The 18,040-nt window shown below is 40.2% G+C and overlaps 1 protein-coding gene and 1 pseudogene across 1 annotated transcript in view; one reads left to right on the top strand and one right to left on the bottom strand.

The window, feature by feature from the left end:
• HLCS (holocarboxylase synthetase) overlaps nt 1–13,537 on the bottom strand; it is a 241,572-nt gene extending 228,035 nt beyond the window's left edge. Inside the window, exons 1-2 of the mRNA XM_072614909.1 lie at nt 13,202–13,537; nt 6,181–6,333 (exon numbers count right to left, since the gene is read on the bottom strand). Of these exons, the coding sequence (XP_072471010.1) occupies nt 6,181–6,333; nt 13,202–13,441 (393 nt within the window). The 5' untranslated portion in view covers nt 13,442–13,537. The remainder of the gene's footprint in view (nt 1–6,180; nt 6,334–13,201) is intronic.
• LOC140507041 (G kinase-anchoring protein 1 pseudogene) lies at nt 2,466–4,160 on the top strand (annotated as a pseudogene).
• Nucleotides 13,538–18,040: the final 4,503 nt, after the last annotated feature.

The following is an 18,040-nucleotide window of genomic DNA, read 5'->3' as shown; positions in this document are numbered from 1 at the left end:
CTGGAGTCAGGAAGGCCTGAGTTCATATCCAGCCTCAGGCACTTTCTAGCTGTGTGACCCTGGGCAAGTCACTTAACTTCTGTTTGCCTTTATCCACTGGAAAAGGAAATGACAAACCACTCCAATATCTTTGGTAAGAAAGCCCCATGGATAGTAATGATATGTTATGGTTCATGGAGTCATGAAAAGTCAGACACAACTGAAAGACTGAAAAACAAGTCTTGGGGGAATTGTACCAGCCCTGGACAAATGCCACTATTAGCACAGGATGCCCTGAAAAGTCAAACTTTTGCTAAGTATTGGGTATAGCTCTGTCACTTAAATAGCCAGAAATCTGAAATTCACTTTGTCAGGGCCATTGCCAGTGGGGATATTGGGAGCTGCGCATGATCAGGAACTATTGTAGAAAACTTAGTGAAAAACATTAAACCTGTGGCTGGATGGGTTTTTTCTGTCATTTTTTCAGTGAGGTTTGGGGTCCAGCACATGTCAAAAAACAGTAAGAAACTAAACAAGGGAGCTTCTGGTTTCTCATGGAAACAAACTCACTGGTTGACTGGTTGACTGTTGTTCTCCATTCTCAAAGAGGACCAAAATGACTTCTCTATGCTAGAACAAGTTTCAAGGTGTCTGGCTGTGGCTGATCAAACCAACATGAGAATGGAGTGCTCTACCACAGGTTGGGCACAAAAAAATCCACGTGAACATTTGGGGTGGATATGCTAAATTTGCGTATCCTTCCTTTCCTTTGAGCTGTTTCAATTCTGCTTTGCTCATAGAGCACAGCACCTTTTCTGATGTAGGCATGCCATGCTGAGCAGTCCTGTGCCAGTGTCTCCCATGTCACACAATCGATTCCAAAGTTTTTGAGAGAGATCTTGAAAGTGTCCTTGTATCACTTCTTCTAACCACCATTGCTTGCCTTGTGTGAGTTCTCCGTAAAATAGTCTTTTTGGCAAGTGTACATTTTGCATTCAAACAACATGGCCAGCCCACTGGAGTTGCACTCTCTGAAGGAGAGTTTGAATGTGTGGTAGTGTAGTTCAAGTGGTTCATCAGTATTGTACATCAATTTCATGACAGCATGCTTGCCAGGGTTCTAGATAATGGACAATGCTTTCATGCCTCCCCAGTCATCAATGGAGTGAACCAAGACTGTGCTTGCTCCCATGCTTTTCAGCATGATGTTTTCAGCCATGTTGTCAAACGCTTTCAGTGAGGATGAACACGGCATCAAGGTCAGCTACTGCACTGATGGTATATTCTTCAACTTGAAAAGGCTAAAAGCCAAGACCAAAGTAAAAGGAGTAGTGGTGCATAATTTTCTGTTTGCAGATGATTGCGTACTCAATGCAGCCTCTGAAGCTGAGATGCAACAAAATATGGAAACAAAAACTGACTGGTGAAAACCACAAAGTTTATAATGTTGTTTAAGGTACACAAAGTCTTGTTTGGGTTCAGAAAATGGGAATTTAGAGTAAATAGGAAGTTTATTGCACTAAACAAAACTCGTATGGAGATGGTTCTGCAAAGTGTTGATCTAAAACTCAGGTCTCATTTCTTTCATGACCAGCCCCCTCTCAGTCCACTCAGTTTGTGATGGGTTCTCAAAAACTGATCAATGAGAACCAGTAGATCACTTTTGTGAGTATAAAGTGTCTGTATACATGTATATTTCTGCTGCATGTGTTTCATAAAAGGAAAAAGATCTAATTAGATTCTAGGTTGTGTGCCTCATGTATTAAAAATTTCCATAAGGCAAGGGGAAAAGATGAGCAGCTTATTCAAAGCACTAAGAAAACCATTGAGGAGAAAGGCCTGTAACATAACTACTACTGATTAGCAGATGAAATTCTCTGGTGTTTTCACAAGAAAACGCTAAATAAAATGCTAGTTCTCTATAATTGTGGGTGGGTTGTGAGTCTGTCTACAGGGAAAAGCACGAAGTTAGAAATTAACCACAATGAGAATTTGTACACATGAATTATTTGTAAAGCATATATAGGATTATATATATAAGACATCTTGGACTATTTAAAGACCTCTGGTATGCTCCAATAAGATCATTTGTGTTTTTGATAAAACATTTTAAGGCAGGATTACAAAGAACCACTTGTATGTCTTTCTTTGCTTCCATGGGATGGTTTGGGAGAGATACTTTAAGCTGTCAACATTTTGGTAATTTGAAAAGTCACAATGCAAACTTTTGGAATTTCCTTCATAATAAAATGAACCCCATTGGAAGCAAAAATAAAAAAGGATAATAGTTTGATTTTAGATACACAATATAACAAACATTTATAAGCATATACTACATGCAGGGTACTGTGATAAGCACTGGAAAAAATACAAAGTCAACATATAATGTCTTTGCACCCAGGGTGGGAGGGGTAAGATACTCAAATAGCTAGATACAATATATAACAATACTATATCCCATAAGTGCATTAAAAATAATGAAAACAGGAGGATGCCCGGGGGCTCCCGACTGCAGGTGCCGGCCGGGCAGTGCCGGCCGCTGTGTGACTCTCGTCTTCCCCGCAGGTATCGGCTTGTCCTCGGGCCGCCCCGCGGTCCGGTCCGGCCCGGTTCCGGCCTGACCTCGCTCGGTGCTGACGAGATTGGGGCACCTGTTAACACCGCCGCAGTCCCGAATGAGGTCCTTGGAATTTTCTCAGACTCTCAGATAAGACAGAGTCCTATTCATAGAAGAGAGATTTTTGGCCTAAACAATTTTAATGGACAGATGTTACCAGACAACTACCTCAACCACAAAAGAAAGTCATTTTTCCAGTTGGACATCTGATTTCAGGAATTCTCTGATAGACTTTTCTTAAGAGAGTCATCTTTACCATGGCTTCAGCTGTGATCAGTTCTGTTCCCACTACTGCTTCTCGTTTTGCTCTTTTGCAAGTAGATAGTGGCAGTGGTTCTGATTCTGAGCCTGGGAAGGGCAGAGGTCGGAATCCTGGAAAATCCCAAACTTTGGGGAGCAAACCAACCACAAATGAAAAGAAGAAAGAGAAAAGAAGAAAGAAGAAGGAACAGCAGCAGAGTGAAGCAAATGAGCTTAGGAATATTGCTTTTAAGAAGATTCCCCAGAAATCCTCCCAGGTAGTTTGTAGCTCTCAGCATGAGCTTTCGTTGCCAAACCCAGTGCAGAAAGACTTACAAGAAGAAAATTGGCAAGAGTGGAGACAAAGAGATGAACAGTTGACATCTGAAATGTTTGAAGCTGATCTTGAAAAGGCATTGTTGCTAAGCAAACTAGAATATGAAGAACACAAAAAGGAATATGAAAACGTTGAAAATGCTTCACCTCAATCAAAAGGTATGAATAAAAAAGAAAAAAGAAAGAATCATCAGGGGAAAGACAAACCACTCACAGTGTCGCTGAAAGACTTTCAGTCGGAAGCAAATATAGATCACCTTAGTAAAAAAACTGAGGAGGTGTACTTGAAAGATGGAAGAACCGAAAGATTAAAGTTGGAACTTGAAAGGAAAGATGCTGAAATTCAGAAGTTGAAAAATAACATCACTCAGTGGGAGGCAAAATATAAAGAAGTAAAAGCCAGGAATGCTCAGTTATTGAAAATGTTACAAGAAGGTGAAATGAAAGACAAAGCAGAAATACTTCTTCAAGTTGATGAATCACAAAGTATCAAAAATGAACTAACCTTACAGGTGACTTCACTTCATGCTGCATTAGAGCAAGAAAGATCAAAAGTGAAGGCATTACAAGCAGAATTAACAAAATATCAGGGTGGCAGAAAAGAGAAAAGAAACTCCGAGTCTGACCAGTGTAGGTGATCACATTAGCCATTAAGATCAACACTCACATACACAAACACACACAGACACACACACAGACACACACGCACAAACTTTTCAGGGTTTTGGAAAAAAGTGTATATATTTAATGCTCTACAACTGCTGAACTATGCAGTTTTTGTTGGGGAAAAAAACTAAAATGACTAATTGATTAACCATCTAAAACCTTTCATTTTTCTGTTGCTTTAAAGTGAAAAGTGGAAAAGTAGAATTCCAGAAAAACTCAGTGAATCCTTACTATTTGCTGTCCATGCTCATCACTTTAGTTTTTCATCCATCAATAAAATTTACTCTTCCAAAAAAAAAAAAAAAAAATAATGAAAACAAAAGTCGTTGATAGAGAGATTGCAAGAAGACAAGTACATTACCCATGATGGATTGAGTTGTGAATCAGATCACTTTAGAAATCAATCGATAACTTACACGAAGTCATTGGACTGTTTCGTACCTCTAGATTCATTGATCCCATTACTACACATATATGAGAAGGAGGTCAATGACAAAAAAGAAACATCTTGTAAATAACAAAATATTCACAGAATTTCATTTTGTGGTAGCAAATACCTGGAAACAAGAGGGATGCCTACTAACTGGAAGATGCCCCACCTCTGTTATATGTAAGGCAAAACAAGAAATGATGAATATCATGGATGATTTCAATGAAACATAGAAGGACTTCTAGAAATTGATGCAGACTAAGCAAGCAGAACCACAAGATCAATAGTTTCAACAGCTACAATAACATAATTAGTAGTAGCAGTAATAATAGTGGGAGTAGTGGTCAGTCATACTGCGATACACTGTAATGAACAATCTCAGTACTGGAACTGGCAGGGAAACAAACTTTCCTCCTCTAAGAAAAGAGGCAAGGATCTACGGGCATAGGACCTGGCTATGTCATTTGGCTATATCTAAATGTGGTGGATTTTTTCCTACATGGAGGGGGAGAGAGTTAAGTAAAGTTACAGTATCATTAAAAGAAAAACAAAAGAAAAAGCTATTTTTGAAAAATAAGTGCATTTTCCAGAGAAAGAACTATGGAATTGGAACACAGAATGAAGCAAAATATTTTTTTATGTTACGTTTTGTTTTGTTTCAGTTTTTCTCATGGTTTCTCCACTTCATTTTAATTCTTCTATGCAACATGACTAATGTGAAAATGTGTTTAATAAGAATGTACGAGTAGAACCCGTATAAGTTTGCATGCCGTCTTGGGGAGGGAGGGAGGCATAAGGGAAAGAAAAATCTAAAACTTATGGAAGTGATTGTAGAAAACTGAAAACAAATAATTTTTTAAAAATAAAAATTTAAAAAAAGAACAAGAGGATTGAGAGTACTACTATACCCTACACCCTGGTTATACTCTACCCACAAATAATGGAACACAATCCTTCACAATAAATGCCATCACAATACCAGGGAAACTACAATAATGTAAATCACATATTTATACAGTCTGTATAGTTTACAAAGCATTTTATAAGTCTTATCTCATCTGAGTCACATGACAACTCTGTGATAGTACAACCATTAGCATTTCTAAATTTACAGATAAAGGTCTCAAAAAAATTGAGGGTCATGTCAATGGTCAAACAGCTAATAAATTAGCAGATCCAAAAAAAAAGAAAGAAAAGAAAAAGAAGTGCATTTGAGAATTACAAACTACTGCAAGCTGAAGGGGATCAGGCAAAGTTTTCTAGATGAGTTGATGTTTAAGTTAGCATTCAAAGACTGGGTAAAAGGAATCCACAGGTGAAGAACAAGACCTAGGACATTCCAAGTAGAGGGAATTCTGACAGGAAGTTTTCAATAAAGTCACTGAAAAATCTAGAAAAATGATCTAAAAGTCAGTCGATAACAACAATAAGGATGTGAAGGGTGGACAAATAAATTACAAAAACCTTTGAAGAGAAAAAGCCGGAGAGGGATAACAATAGCTAAACAATCTAAAGGAAGCAGCAGAGGATACAAAAGTATTCTCTCCCTTTCTCATGATCCTTTGAATCTAGCGTGATTAGAACTGAAGAGAAATGGAAAGGGAAAGCCAGGTTTCCTTTAAAGCAAGGAGGCGGAAGCAATGCTGTTTGAAGATACAACGAAGTAAAGGTAATTTTATAAAAGAGCAGTGATTAAAGTGGTACAAGCTAGGCAATGGGGAGCCCGAGTTGGTGTGGGCTATATAATAATTCCAACAGCAATTTACCTTGTTAAATTTAGCTTTCCATCATGGTCATGGCATACATAGTACTAACATAGAATATTAAGGGATATACTTAAAACTGCTACTATTTTCTGAGTAGTTAATTAGCTCAGATCTTCAGCAAGACACATAAGAAAAATGTCACTCACCGTTTCTGAAGGGAAAAATGGTGTTGGTAAAGTCTGACTTCGGAGCAAAATGCTTTCTATCACAAATGCTATGTGTTCTGCTTCAAGAACATCTTCAGGATAAATAAACGGAGAAACAAGAAGGAGAGCCCACTTATTTAAGTCATCAATGGACTAGGAGGAAAGAGGAGAAAAAGGAAAAGAAGTTAGATGTCATTGCAATACTTCTGTTATCATTATTCCAACAGTACAGTTGCAGGTGATTGGAGTACAGATATACCTCAGAAATATTGTGGCTTCAGTTCGTGACCACCGCCATAAAGTGAATATCACAACAAAGTTAAGTCAGCCAAATGCTTTGGTTTCCTAGTGTATATAAAAGTTACATTTACATTATACTGTAAATTTGTAAATAACGTATACGTTATTTAGGTGTGCAACAGCATGATATCTACGAAAGCAATGAAGATATCTCAATTTCAAAATACTTTGTTGCTAAAAAAAAAATGCAAACCATCATCTGAGCCTTTATGGAGGTCTTGCTTCAATGTCCAAGGCTGCTGATTGATCAGGGCAGTGGTTACGAAGGCTGAGGTGGCTATGGCAATTTCTTAAAATAAAACAATGAAGTTTGCCACATCATTTGACTCTTCTTTCACAAAACATTTCTCTGTAGCATTTGATGCTATTTGATAGCATTTTAACCCTTGCAGAACTGCTTCCAAAATTGGAGTCAATCCCCTCAAACACTGCCAGTGCTTTATAGACTAATTTTATGTAATATTCTTTAATACTGTCGTATCTCAGGGAACAAGGAGGCCCAAGGATAGGGAGAGACTGGAATGGTCAGTCGTTGGAGCGGCTTCCTGTTCTTCTGGCTTGGTGATATCATCAACTCCGATGGACTCACCTGTCATCTCCACCCAGATGAACTCTAATCTCCCTTCTGAGGTCCACATCACCAATTATCTTTTTAAAATGAGATTTGGGCATCTTAAACTCAACAAAACAAGAACCCATTATTTTCCCTCCAAATGCCCTCTTCCCTATTTCTGTCAAGAAATCCTCCCAGTCAACAAGGCTACAACCTCAGGGTCATCCTGGGATCCTCACTCACCATCACCCTACATGTGCACTCTTTTGTCAGATCATGTTATTACCTTACCATCTCTCATGTTAGAAACATGCCATTCTCACGAAAATAATTCAGGAACAGAGTGGGCAGAGAAAGGCAGTCTATTTCACTTGTCTCAAGTTGTGGGTGCCATTCACAGAGAACAGACACCCAGTACAGAATCAACAAGTTTAAATACTGTTAGGGTGGCCACACCTCCCCTCAGAGTGAGCATTGGTCCAGACCCTTTCTGACATTCCCATTACATGCATGTTTCCCCTGCCCAATCATAGAACCCATGTTCAGAAAATGGAGGGATAATGTTATGCAAAGTGTGTCAATTAATATGCATGAAGCTTATTAAGCAAGCACAGTTCAGGGAATACCATGAACTTATCTCCTGCCTCAGTTTGGCACGTCTCCTGCTGAAGCAGGACCTAGAGATTTTTTTTCTCAGTATTCCCTCCCAATCACGTAACTACCACATCAATGTTTCTTTCTGTGGAGGGAAAACTTTATCTCTTTCTAACACCATTCTCTCCATTTATACAGTCACTACCTTTGTATAAGGCCTACTCATGTCTCATCTGGTCTCCTGAAATGGCCTCCTAATTGGTCTCCACACATCAAGTTTCTCCCTGCTCCAATCCATCCTCCATTCACCCACCAATGACTTTCTCCAAAGCATAGGCCTGACATGCCACTCCATAAACTCCAGTGGCTCTCTTATGACCTCTGGAATCAAATATAAAATCCCATTTGGCATTTAAAGAAACCCCTTCACAATCTGGCCACTTCCTACCTTTCTTCTCTTCTTACACTTTACTTCCTTCTAGGGACTCTACAATCCAGCTACACCAACCTAATAGCCATTGCTTGCACTCAATATTCCCTTCTCCTACCTCTAAGCCTTTGTACTTACTATCTCCCATGCCTGGAATGCTTCCCCTCCTCTCCTTTGGCTTTCTTCAAGCCTCAGCTCACAAACCATCTTCTGTAGGGAGGTTTTCCCAATCCCCTTTGCATCTAGTCCCTTCACTCTGAGATTACCTTTCACTCACATGGTATGTATTTTGTATGTATATTCATTATTTTCATATTATTTCCCTCACCCTCACTTTCTAAGTGAGTTTTTTGAGACCAGAGACCATTGTTGTACCTTTTTCCTGTATCTCCAATGCACAGTGCCTTGCATGCAGTAAATGCTTAATAAATGTCTGCTGACCAACAGAAAAAAAGTAAGAGAAGTCTTAAGCTAAGTGTTATCTTCTACAATCAGTGGCATTAACTACTCTCCCATCACAGAACCAAATACAATACAGAGTCCCCTTTTCTATTAATTATTCACAGCAGAGACAAAATAGTTCTGCTCAATAAGATCTGGACGCTGGTTCATCTACTTGATTCTAATCCAGAAGCATAACTCAGTCACAAGATCCTTCTGGGAATGGAGTTTATCAATAGGGCGAGAAGAGTTCCATTCCTTTCAAATACTACTATTTATCTTATCATTAAATTAAACCTCAATTCCAATGTTTATGTCTGCAAAAAGATTTTACGAAGATGAAAAGGTCCAGAATATAAGTCCAGAGAAATAATATTTGTCTAACGTCTGAGGACCATTCTATCAAATGACAAGCATTTGTTATTAAGCACCCTCTATGTATTAGGTATTGCATTAGGTAGCCCATATGGGGAACAAACCAGCAACCATGGTGTTACCACGTAACATGAAGGTGGCTGAAGCACACACTGCGGAGCACTTAGAGCTTGATCAGGCATTGAAGATACCAAGGTCATCCACTGCAGGACACAAATGAACAACAACAAATGTTCCAGAAACTATGCCAAAGGTTTTATAAATACTACCTCATTTGATTCGAACAACAACCTGGAGACAGGTGTTACTATTATCACCATTTTGCAGTTAAGAAAACTGAGGTAGGCAGAGGTTAAATGTCTTGTCCTGGGGCACACAGCTATTTGGTGTCAATTTAGTTAGTAAGTGTTGGATTTGAATTCGAGTAGTCCCGATTCCAGGCTCACTAGCTTTCTAGGAAGCTAAGCACGTACGACGAATGGCAACAAACCCAATTTGGCTAGACCTAAGAGTGCAGGAGGGAGAATCAATTATAAAATAATTGAAAATACAGGCAACAGTGATGGACTTTAAATGAAGTTTGTAGTTGGGTTTAGAGATATTAGAGAGCTACTGGATTTTATTGAGCAACTGAGTAACATGGGCAGACCTGTGCTTCAGGAAAATCACTTTGGCATTTGTGTAGATTGGAGGTAGACAGGAAGGGATATATTTGAGACGGGGGCGTGAATTAGGACATACTAAGTTGGTTCAGAGACACTCATCGCTACCAGGCTAACAATTGATTGTTTTTTGGCTACATCAACTCATGAAACCATCTACTAAGGTACAGAAGGGTTAAAAATCTACTGCAGTCAGTACCAACTGGTCAGTTAGCACCAACAAAGTCACAGGTCTTTTGTGGTTCACTCAATTACAGCACTTGGGAAAGTATTTCAGAAGTATAACACTGGGTTAACATATTTCAGTCAAGACTGAACTTTGTTTCTAAAATTATACTTAAGTTTTATGGAGCCTTGTTGAAAATCAGCTTTTTTGGTGTATTTTGTACATAGATTAACACAGAACATTTAATATGTACTTAGTGCCAGGCACTATGCAAATATACTTGTTTCACTGTCATATAGCACATGGTACCAAAAGAAATGAGCATTTCAGTTCATAGGAACTTTAAAGGTCATTATAGGTCATTAAAAGAACTCTGCAATTTCCTAAAGACAATCTTGATCTGCTCTCTTCTTGTTCAACTCAAGATCTAATTCACTGTCCATGTTCCAGATATACACAATGATGGACAAACTCTATAGAACGTCCCTCCAAATGCATGTTGTAATACGGGTAACAGACAATCTTCAGCCACCACTTGGTCTTTCCTATGTAGATGATCAGACCAAACTCCTTTGAGTGGTTAACAGATCTCTTCCAGCAGATTCTGGAATATTCAACAGTTTAATGCAATCTCCATAATGTCAAAAACAAACAGGAATACTTAAAGCACCTCACCATCCACAGAGAGTTTCTCTTCAGTTTGGACTCTGATCTCCTTCACCACAGTGGGAGACTTGGTCTCCAAATAACCAAAAATTAATTCACACAGAGAGCAATGGAAAGGCCTATGAAAGATGTGATATATATATAACCAATAAGGAACTTGAAAAAACAGGAGTAAATGTCCTCAGGCAATTCTATAATAGGAAGAAAAGATGGGCTTATTATGTGGTGAGGGCAAGGAAATATAGGTATTCACCTAGAGAGCTTCAATGGTACTTTCAAAATGTCAAGAGATGCTAAGGAAGTTTTTGAACACATTGAATGACGAACTTAAGCAAGAACAAGGGTCAAGGGCAGATGAGGATTGTGATCTTTATCACCAGAGAGGACTTCTAGTTCCATAGCTCATAGACTATTAATACACATAAACAGATCTTTTCCTAAGGTACAAGGCCCATTGAATGCATGCAGACCCAGATTTGAAGACACAGCTGCATTGTACCAAGTTCCAATGTACAATCTACATGTGGTACACTACAGGATGCTTACAGTGATGGAAGTCTACAGCTTCCACTGTGTTGTTTGTCCCTTCATTTCCAAGAGGATCAGTCATATCACAGGGTAATACCTTGCCTTATCTAGCCACTGCACCACCTTAGCTGCCCTTTAGTCAACTATGTTGGCCTTAACTGAATAGCCAAACTAAGAAGAAGTCAAAGAAAAAAGTACTCCAAATCAGTCCCGTTAGTACTAATTCGGCTATCTGGTTCAATCAAAGTTACTGAATCCACACTAAAAATCCAACAAACTTCTGATAATGGGTACATTTTTTTCTATCTAGTGAAAGTAGAAGTAACTCGATATTGGTGCCTCTCAATTGATGTTTTATGAGTGATAAGAAAGACCATGTGTGATTTTTTCAAACCATTTCTTGCAGCCACTTGATAACTGATCTCTCAATGTTCTTCAAATTGTGTCATCAACAAAAATTTCTTCTGTGGGTGCATCTGGTCTGATCCATTTGCTTTTCCTTCTTTAATATCATTTTCAGTTCCTTTTATGGAGCACCTGAGATCACAGGATACAGAACTGAGAAGGAACCTCAGATATCATCTAATTCCGTCATTTTACAGATTACACCACCCAAAATGTGGAGGTTCCGCAGTCATGGATGATGAAAATAATTTGTTACAGATATGTTCCATCCTCCCCATGTTTACTTTTGCATTAAAGTCATCAAAATCAATGTACAAGTTGACTTATTTTCAAGGATCTTGTTAATTTCTCCAGGAAATCTCTATTTTCACGCTGTGCAGTAGATGTTAATATATTAAGTATCAATTGTCTTCCTTACTGTGTTTTTATTTTTGCTGATCATAAGCAGTACAAAGCAAGATTATCAAATGTCCCAGAAAACTACATTTCTTCTTGCCTATGGCTCTATGAAACCATCTCCACCAACTTTTCTATTTGTATATATCTACAAAGAATATACGAACCTTGCATATAACTATAGCTTGTTGAGCAATTCAGTTTCCTTTACAATGATAATATCACATATACACATACATAATTCTATACACACATGTTTAACTCACATTTAGCACACCAACAGTTAAATTATTATTCAGATTTGGTTTAAAACTGTAATTTAAAACTGTATCCTCAGCCTCCTTTTCTGTCATCAAAAATAAGAGAAAGGGATCATTTAGGACTGCATGTTATTTTGTATCTTTCTTCATTTTAAGAGATCATGGTCAATGAATTTGTCACTTAGTAGCTAACAAATCAGAGATGAGCTTTTCCATGTTAGGCTAGCCTTTTCCTCCAACAGTATGTGGCAAGGATGATGCAGATCTAGAGAAAATACTAGAACCTGGGCTCCACTGGCGCAGCTTTCAAAAAAGTATGGTTGCGTCTATACCACAATGAGGCACTTGAGGAAGGTTTGGAAGAAGATTTCCATTTCAAAGAGTCATAAGATCACCTAGTTCATCCCCTCTCATTTTACAGATGAGGAAACTGAAGCCCACAGAAATTAATTAACTTATTCAAAGTCACAAAAGTTGGCACTTCACTTCAGGTTCTTTCCAATGAGCCACACTGTTATACTTTCACATTATTCAGCACTAACTTTTTCATGTAGCATTTTATACTAATCTGCATCCTTAATCAAATGAAAATAGTACGTAGATGTTTCCAATTCTTCTCCCTAAACAGTACCGGACATCTGCCCAACAAGAGAAAAATTTCTTTTGAAGAAACATACAAACTGTATAAATATTTTTACAACTATTTCAAGGTCACATAGCTGGCCGGTAAATGGCATAACACTTAAAGTTTGGGTCTTCTAAGGGCAAGTACAAGCTACTTCCACTATTCCAGCCTCTTACATCCTTATGAACCCAGAGCTCCTAACAAATGGAGTTTATTTTCAGTCGTGGCCAAGTGTCTATGATTCATATAAACATCAAATATAAAAAAGGCTGGGAGAAAATACGGTCAAAGGTCAAGTCACCGAATCACCCTCCCACAAATCGATAATAAAAACTCTCACTCTGTTTTATATATCATTTTACAAGTTTGCAGAAGGTTTATACATAATTTGTGCCTCTCCACAACCCTGTGAGACAGGTACTGAAGGTATTATCATCCCCATTTTCCGGATTAAAAAACAGAGGCTCCTGACCACACAGTTGGGAAATCTAGGAGACAGCCTGGAACTCAAGCCTTCCTGGGTCCAAGTCCGACCCATGCCATTCCGGATAACGGGAGGCTGAGCCAAGCCACCGGTCTTCACCCCCACCCTCAATTCCCAACACACCATAAGAAACTACCTGGGTCTCGTCGATGAAGAAGACGCGGTTTCCCATCCTTAGGCAGATCCCGTCCTCAGGGCCCCCCGGGACCCCCGGGCCGGGCCGCGGCTGCTCGGGCTGAAGCTTGCTGCCCCCGCCGCTGCAGAAGGTGAAGGAGCAGCGGGTGCGGTGCAGCCTGCGCACGGTGCTGCGGATGAGGCGCGCGGGCCGCGCCCCCCAGCGCGCCCACAGGTACAGGTAACACAGCGTGATCAGCATGCCCCCTCGGACGCCGCCCCTGCCCAGCCCAGCCCGGCCTCGTCCTCCGGCCGCCGCCGCCTCTAGCGCTCCATGCTCCGGGAACTCCCCCTTGGCCCCTTCCACTCAAAAGCTTCAGGTGCACGCGTGGAGGGGGCCAACGAGGCTTCCGAGGCCTGCCCCCACCCCTCGCCTTCCCCGTCTAGGTCCCGGCCCCCGGCTCCACTTTCCGAAGGCACTCAGCCGGGTACTCACTCACCCGGAGCTGGGGGTCCCACCTCCCTCGTCCCCCCTCCCCGGCACAACCTCTCTACCGCTTCCTTCCCGGCCCCTCCTCCCGCTCTGATTGGCTCCGCCGAAAGAGAAAGCGCGAGCCTGATTGGGCCTCTCGGAAAGTGACTAGAACAGGCCCCGCCCCCGCCCCGCCCCTCGCTTAGAGGAGGAGCCCAGGCTGGCCCGAGACTCCCCACCGCTATGCGCGACCTGTTTCTGTTTGCAAACATCTTCCCAGTCCTTTTTTATTATTATTACAAAATTGCCTATGATTCACCAGACTTAACTCTGTGCGCTATTTTTCCTTCAGCGGAATCATACAAACCGCAGATTTTAAAATATATAGATATAGATATATTTGTACTTATTTCGTTAAATTTTCCCAATCACTCGTTTAAAAATTACATTTTACATGGCAAAAAATTTTAACATTCATCTTTTAAAATTTTGAGGTCCAAATTCTCTACTCCCCCACCCCCACCCCCATTGAGAAGGCAGGCAATGCGATATCTATTACACAAGTGAAGAAAGTGAGGCTGGTGACCTTGCACAGCCCTCCCTCACTCAAATCCCAGTCACCTGCAAGTCATGTCGTCATCTACAAACACAGCAACCTGTGAAGTCTTCTAAAACATTTCCATGTTGGCCATGCTGCCAAAGAAAAGAAAGCTTTAACAGAAGCATGAATTGCCTATCTGCATCACCGGTGGGCTATTTCCCTGAACCAAAGGATAGAAGCATAATTTTTTAAAGATATTTTATCTATTTTCCTAATATTTCCCAACTGAATGTAAAAAAAAATAGATCCATTTTTCTAAATTTTGTGTTCCAAATTCTCTCCCTCCTGATCCTTCCCCACCCAGTGAGAAGTTAAACAACTTGCTATTCATATGAAGTCATGCAAAACAGCCATGTTGTACAAGAAAACACACCAAAAAAAGGTGACTTTTTTTAAAGTATGAGAAGCATAGATTTTTAAGTGTTGGAAAATAGTTTAGTGAATACCTTATCTGTCCCAACCCCCTCATTCTAGAGTTGAAAATCCAACCTAAAAAAAATCCTCAAATTTTTATGCACAGTTCAAATCATGGTGGCTGTTATATGCTGTCCTTTATTCTTTCTCAAGAATGGAAGGAAGGAAACACTTATTAATCACCTACTATGTGTTTCCCATAACTGCACTGTGCTAGGCACTTTACAGTTATCTCCTTTGAGCCTATGACAATCTTGGGAGGCAGGTGCTATGATTATCTCCATTTTACAATTGAGGAAACTGGGGCAGACTTCCTTTAAGTAATTTGCCCAGGCTCCTAAAGCTAGTCAACTCTGAAGTGCCACCTTAAGCACCTAGCTCACAGATTTCCCCTTCTCAAAACACTGGTATTAATGCTTCTTCCAACTCCCTAATTTTTGTTTCCTTCACTTCCATGACTTTTTCTTTCCTCCACATCAATCACATATAAGAAAGTCACACATGATCTCAATTATCCACAAGCTTTCTGCTTCTTTGATAGAAACTCAATGTTTCTCTGACCATAACCTTCTTTCCATTCCACCTCTCCTTCTGCCTTGCTTCTAAACCTATTCTTTGCCTACATAGAGATCTCTATTTCCTCCATCCTTCAGTATTCTGTCAGATCATTAGATCTTCTCTAACTTCACTTTCCTCCCTTTCCAATCTTAAACTATTAACCATTTCAAATTTACACTGTGCTCTGCTCTTGGATGCTTCCTCTGTTTTCCTAACAACCTTTCATTGCTTTCCAAATCTCACCGATAAATTAGTCTGCCTCCTCTGCACTGCTGCAGGTACAACCCTTCCCCAGGGAGGAGTTGGAGGACAAAGAGGTGCATCGTGGTTGGGAGGTGCCTCACTGTCTGAAGACAAGAGGGAGGTGAAAGTGTCTACCAAAACACAGAAAAAGTGTATCCCTCCACAAAAGAAGGAAGGTAATCTCTCCGATTACTAATCTGACATGGCAAAATTTTGTTATTCCCTCTCCCCCCATAAGGCTTGTAAAACAAGACTGTATAATTGACAGGTGGGTCAGTGAACATTAAGTGAGTGTAGCACATGGTACCATGACAGTAATGAGCATCACTAACTATGCAGGAAATGTTGACATTTTCACTGTAGCCCTAATGTTTCTGGTGATACTCCTGCTCAATGTCCTCAGCTCTTTGCACTGAAAGGCATATATGAACTGAAAAGATTTCTTGAACTGTAAAATAGGGAAAACCCTCTCACCACATAGACCAGATCATTTAGATCCAGGAATCAGTCCTTCCAAGTGGGAATGAAGAGAATGGTGGCAAAGCTTGGAATTTCTGATCTTTGTTCTCCCATATTCTCCATCTTCCATCAGCAGCTCTACTTGGTTTCCTGTCTACAGAACATAATGCCTCCCCCAAGGTAAACTGATCACCTGAAATCTCATCCCATGCAGACTGACTCGGTTTTTGAAACTCAGCACCTTCTCAATTCCCTCAGTTGCCTCTCCTACCTAATTGGAGTGCAAAAGGCACAAAAGGCTCCCAAGTTCTTTCTAGAGGGTTCAGAACTTTCCAAGTAACTATTTTACATCAAAGGCTCTACCTGGTTTCAATACCATGGAAATCTGCGCCCCACTCTGGGTACCCCCAAGGACTTCATTTACACACAGATACACAGACATAGAACAGACACACAATCACCCCCTGCTCCCTTTCACTTTCCTTTTGTGGGTTGTTTTCCTCATTAGACTGTAAGCTCCTTCTGGGCAAGGGATGTTGTTGAGGGCCAGGGTGGAGTGTGGTCTGTGCTTATTATCATCCAGAATGGCTCTCCATGCCCCCCAGAGACAAACTTGCTGTCTCTGAAGACAAACAAGAGAATTACTGAAAACAAGGGATATGTAAAATAGATGCTCTCTAGGCTCACAGTCTGATTAAATCAGTCTTATCAGACTGATTGAATCACTAGGGCGGAGACAAGCAGAATGTCACTTAGGCTTGCAGTTTCTGTCTATAAATACCCAGACCCTCAGATCAATAAAGTGGAGTTGGTCTTTCTTCTCTCGCCCCTGTGTCTTTCTTCTTCACCACATCACCGAGCAGTGTAGGGACGCAGGCTGTCCACTACAGGATGTTTTCCTTTTTCTTATTTGTATCCCCAGCCCTTAGCACAGTGCCTGCCAATAGTAGGTGCTTAATACATATTTATATATTGAAATGAAAGGTGCAATATTCTTTTTGTTTTATTGTTGTCATATGTGTACTCCCCTCATAAAAAAGACATGTCCGCATGAATTCTCCAAACCCAGGTCGTGGGGGAGGCATTGATAGATATTAATGAACTCTTACCCACACTTCTACAAAGAAGACAATAACTCCTGCCTGAAAAAGAGGAGGAGATGATCTGCCATGTGACTGGCCATTTTTTCCTTCAGTATTTGAAAGGGGTAGTTATTATAGAATTATATCTATTGCACCTCCAAGTATTGCTGCCCTAGGTGTATAATTTTGGTTCAAAACAAGAAGCCATTATTCTGGTTGTTATCTGTTAAAGGGGAAAGGATTATCCCAGGCTTAAACCTACAGACTTAAGTCCTTCCTACCAAATTTTGGTTGGGAAATCATAAATAGTGAGTAAATCCATTTTTCTAAACATATGGTAAACAGAAACCAAAGAAGTCACATAGATTAAGCCAGAAAATAGAGTGAATGAGCTCTCCCTTTGGGAATGAGATATCTTGGCTCAAACCAAGGAAGAGGCCCCAGTCTCACACAAGAATAAATTAACGTTAAGTCTCTAAAAAGGCAAGTCGAAATCAAGAAAATGTTGAAGAGCTAGCTTTCTACACATGTCTGCAGCTTCCAAGTCTATCTATCTTTTGGTAAATCTCTCTCTCTCTCTCTCTCTCTCTCTCTCTCTCTCTCTCTCTCTCTCTCTCTCTCTCTCCCTCTCTTCCTCTCTCTCTCTCTGTCTCTATCTGTCTCTGTCTTTCTCTGTATATTAATATATATGTGGGTGTATGCATGTTTATATACATGTGTAAATACATATGCATACATATATACATATAAAATCTTCCTCCATACCCCACCCCTTGCCCACTTGCCTGAAATTAAAGTTAACCCTGAAGAAAATCTGACACCTCAAATGTCTTCTGAAAATATAAAAGTCTCTCTTCTCACAAGAGCTCTCAAGCCAACTCCAACTATAATGTAAGCATGCCACTTTGTACCACTTAGGTGGTACAATGGATCACATGTTTAGACTGCAGTCAGGAAGACCTGAGTTCAAATCCAATGTCAGGCAGTAGCTGTGTGACCTTGGATAAGTCACTTAATCTCTATTTGCCTCAG

The sequence above is a fragment of the Notamacropus eugenii genome, chromosome 5 (genome assembly GCF_028372415.1).
Source record: "Notamacropus eugenii isolate mMacEug1 chromosome 5, mMacEug1.pri_v2, whole genome shotgun sequence".
NCBI classification, from domain to species: Eukaryota; Metazoa; Chordata; class Mammalia; order Diprotodontia; family Macropodidae; genus Notamacropus; species Notamacropus eugenii.
This window is presented reverse-complemented; position numbering and strand designations above follow the sequence as displayed.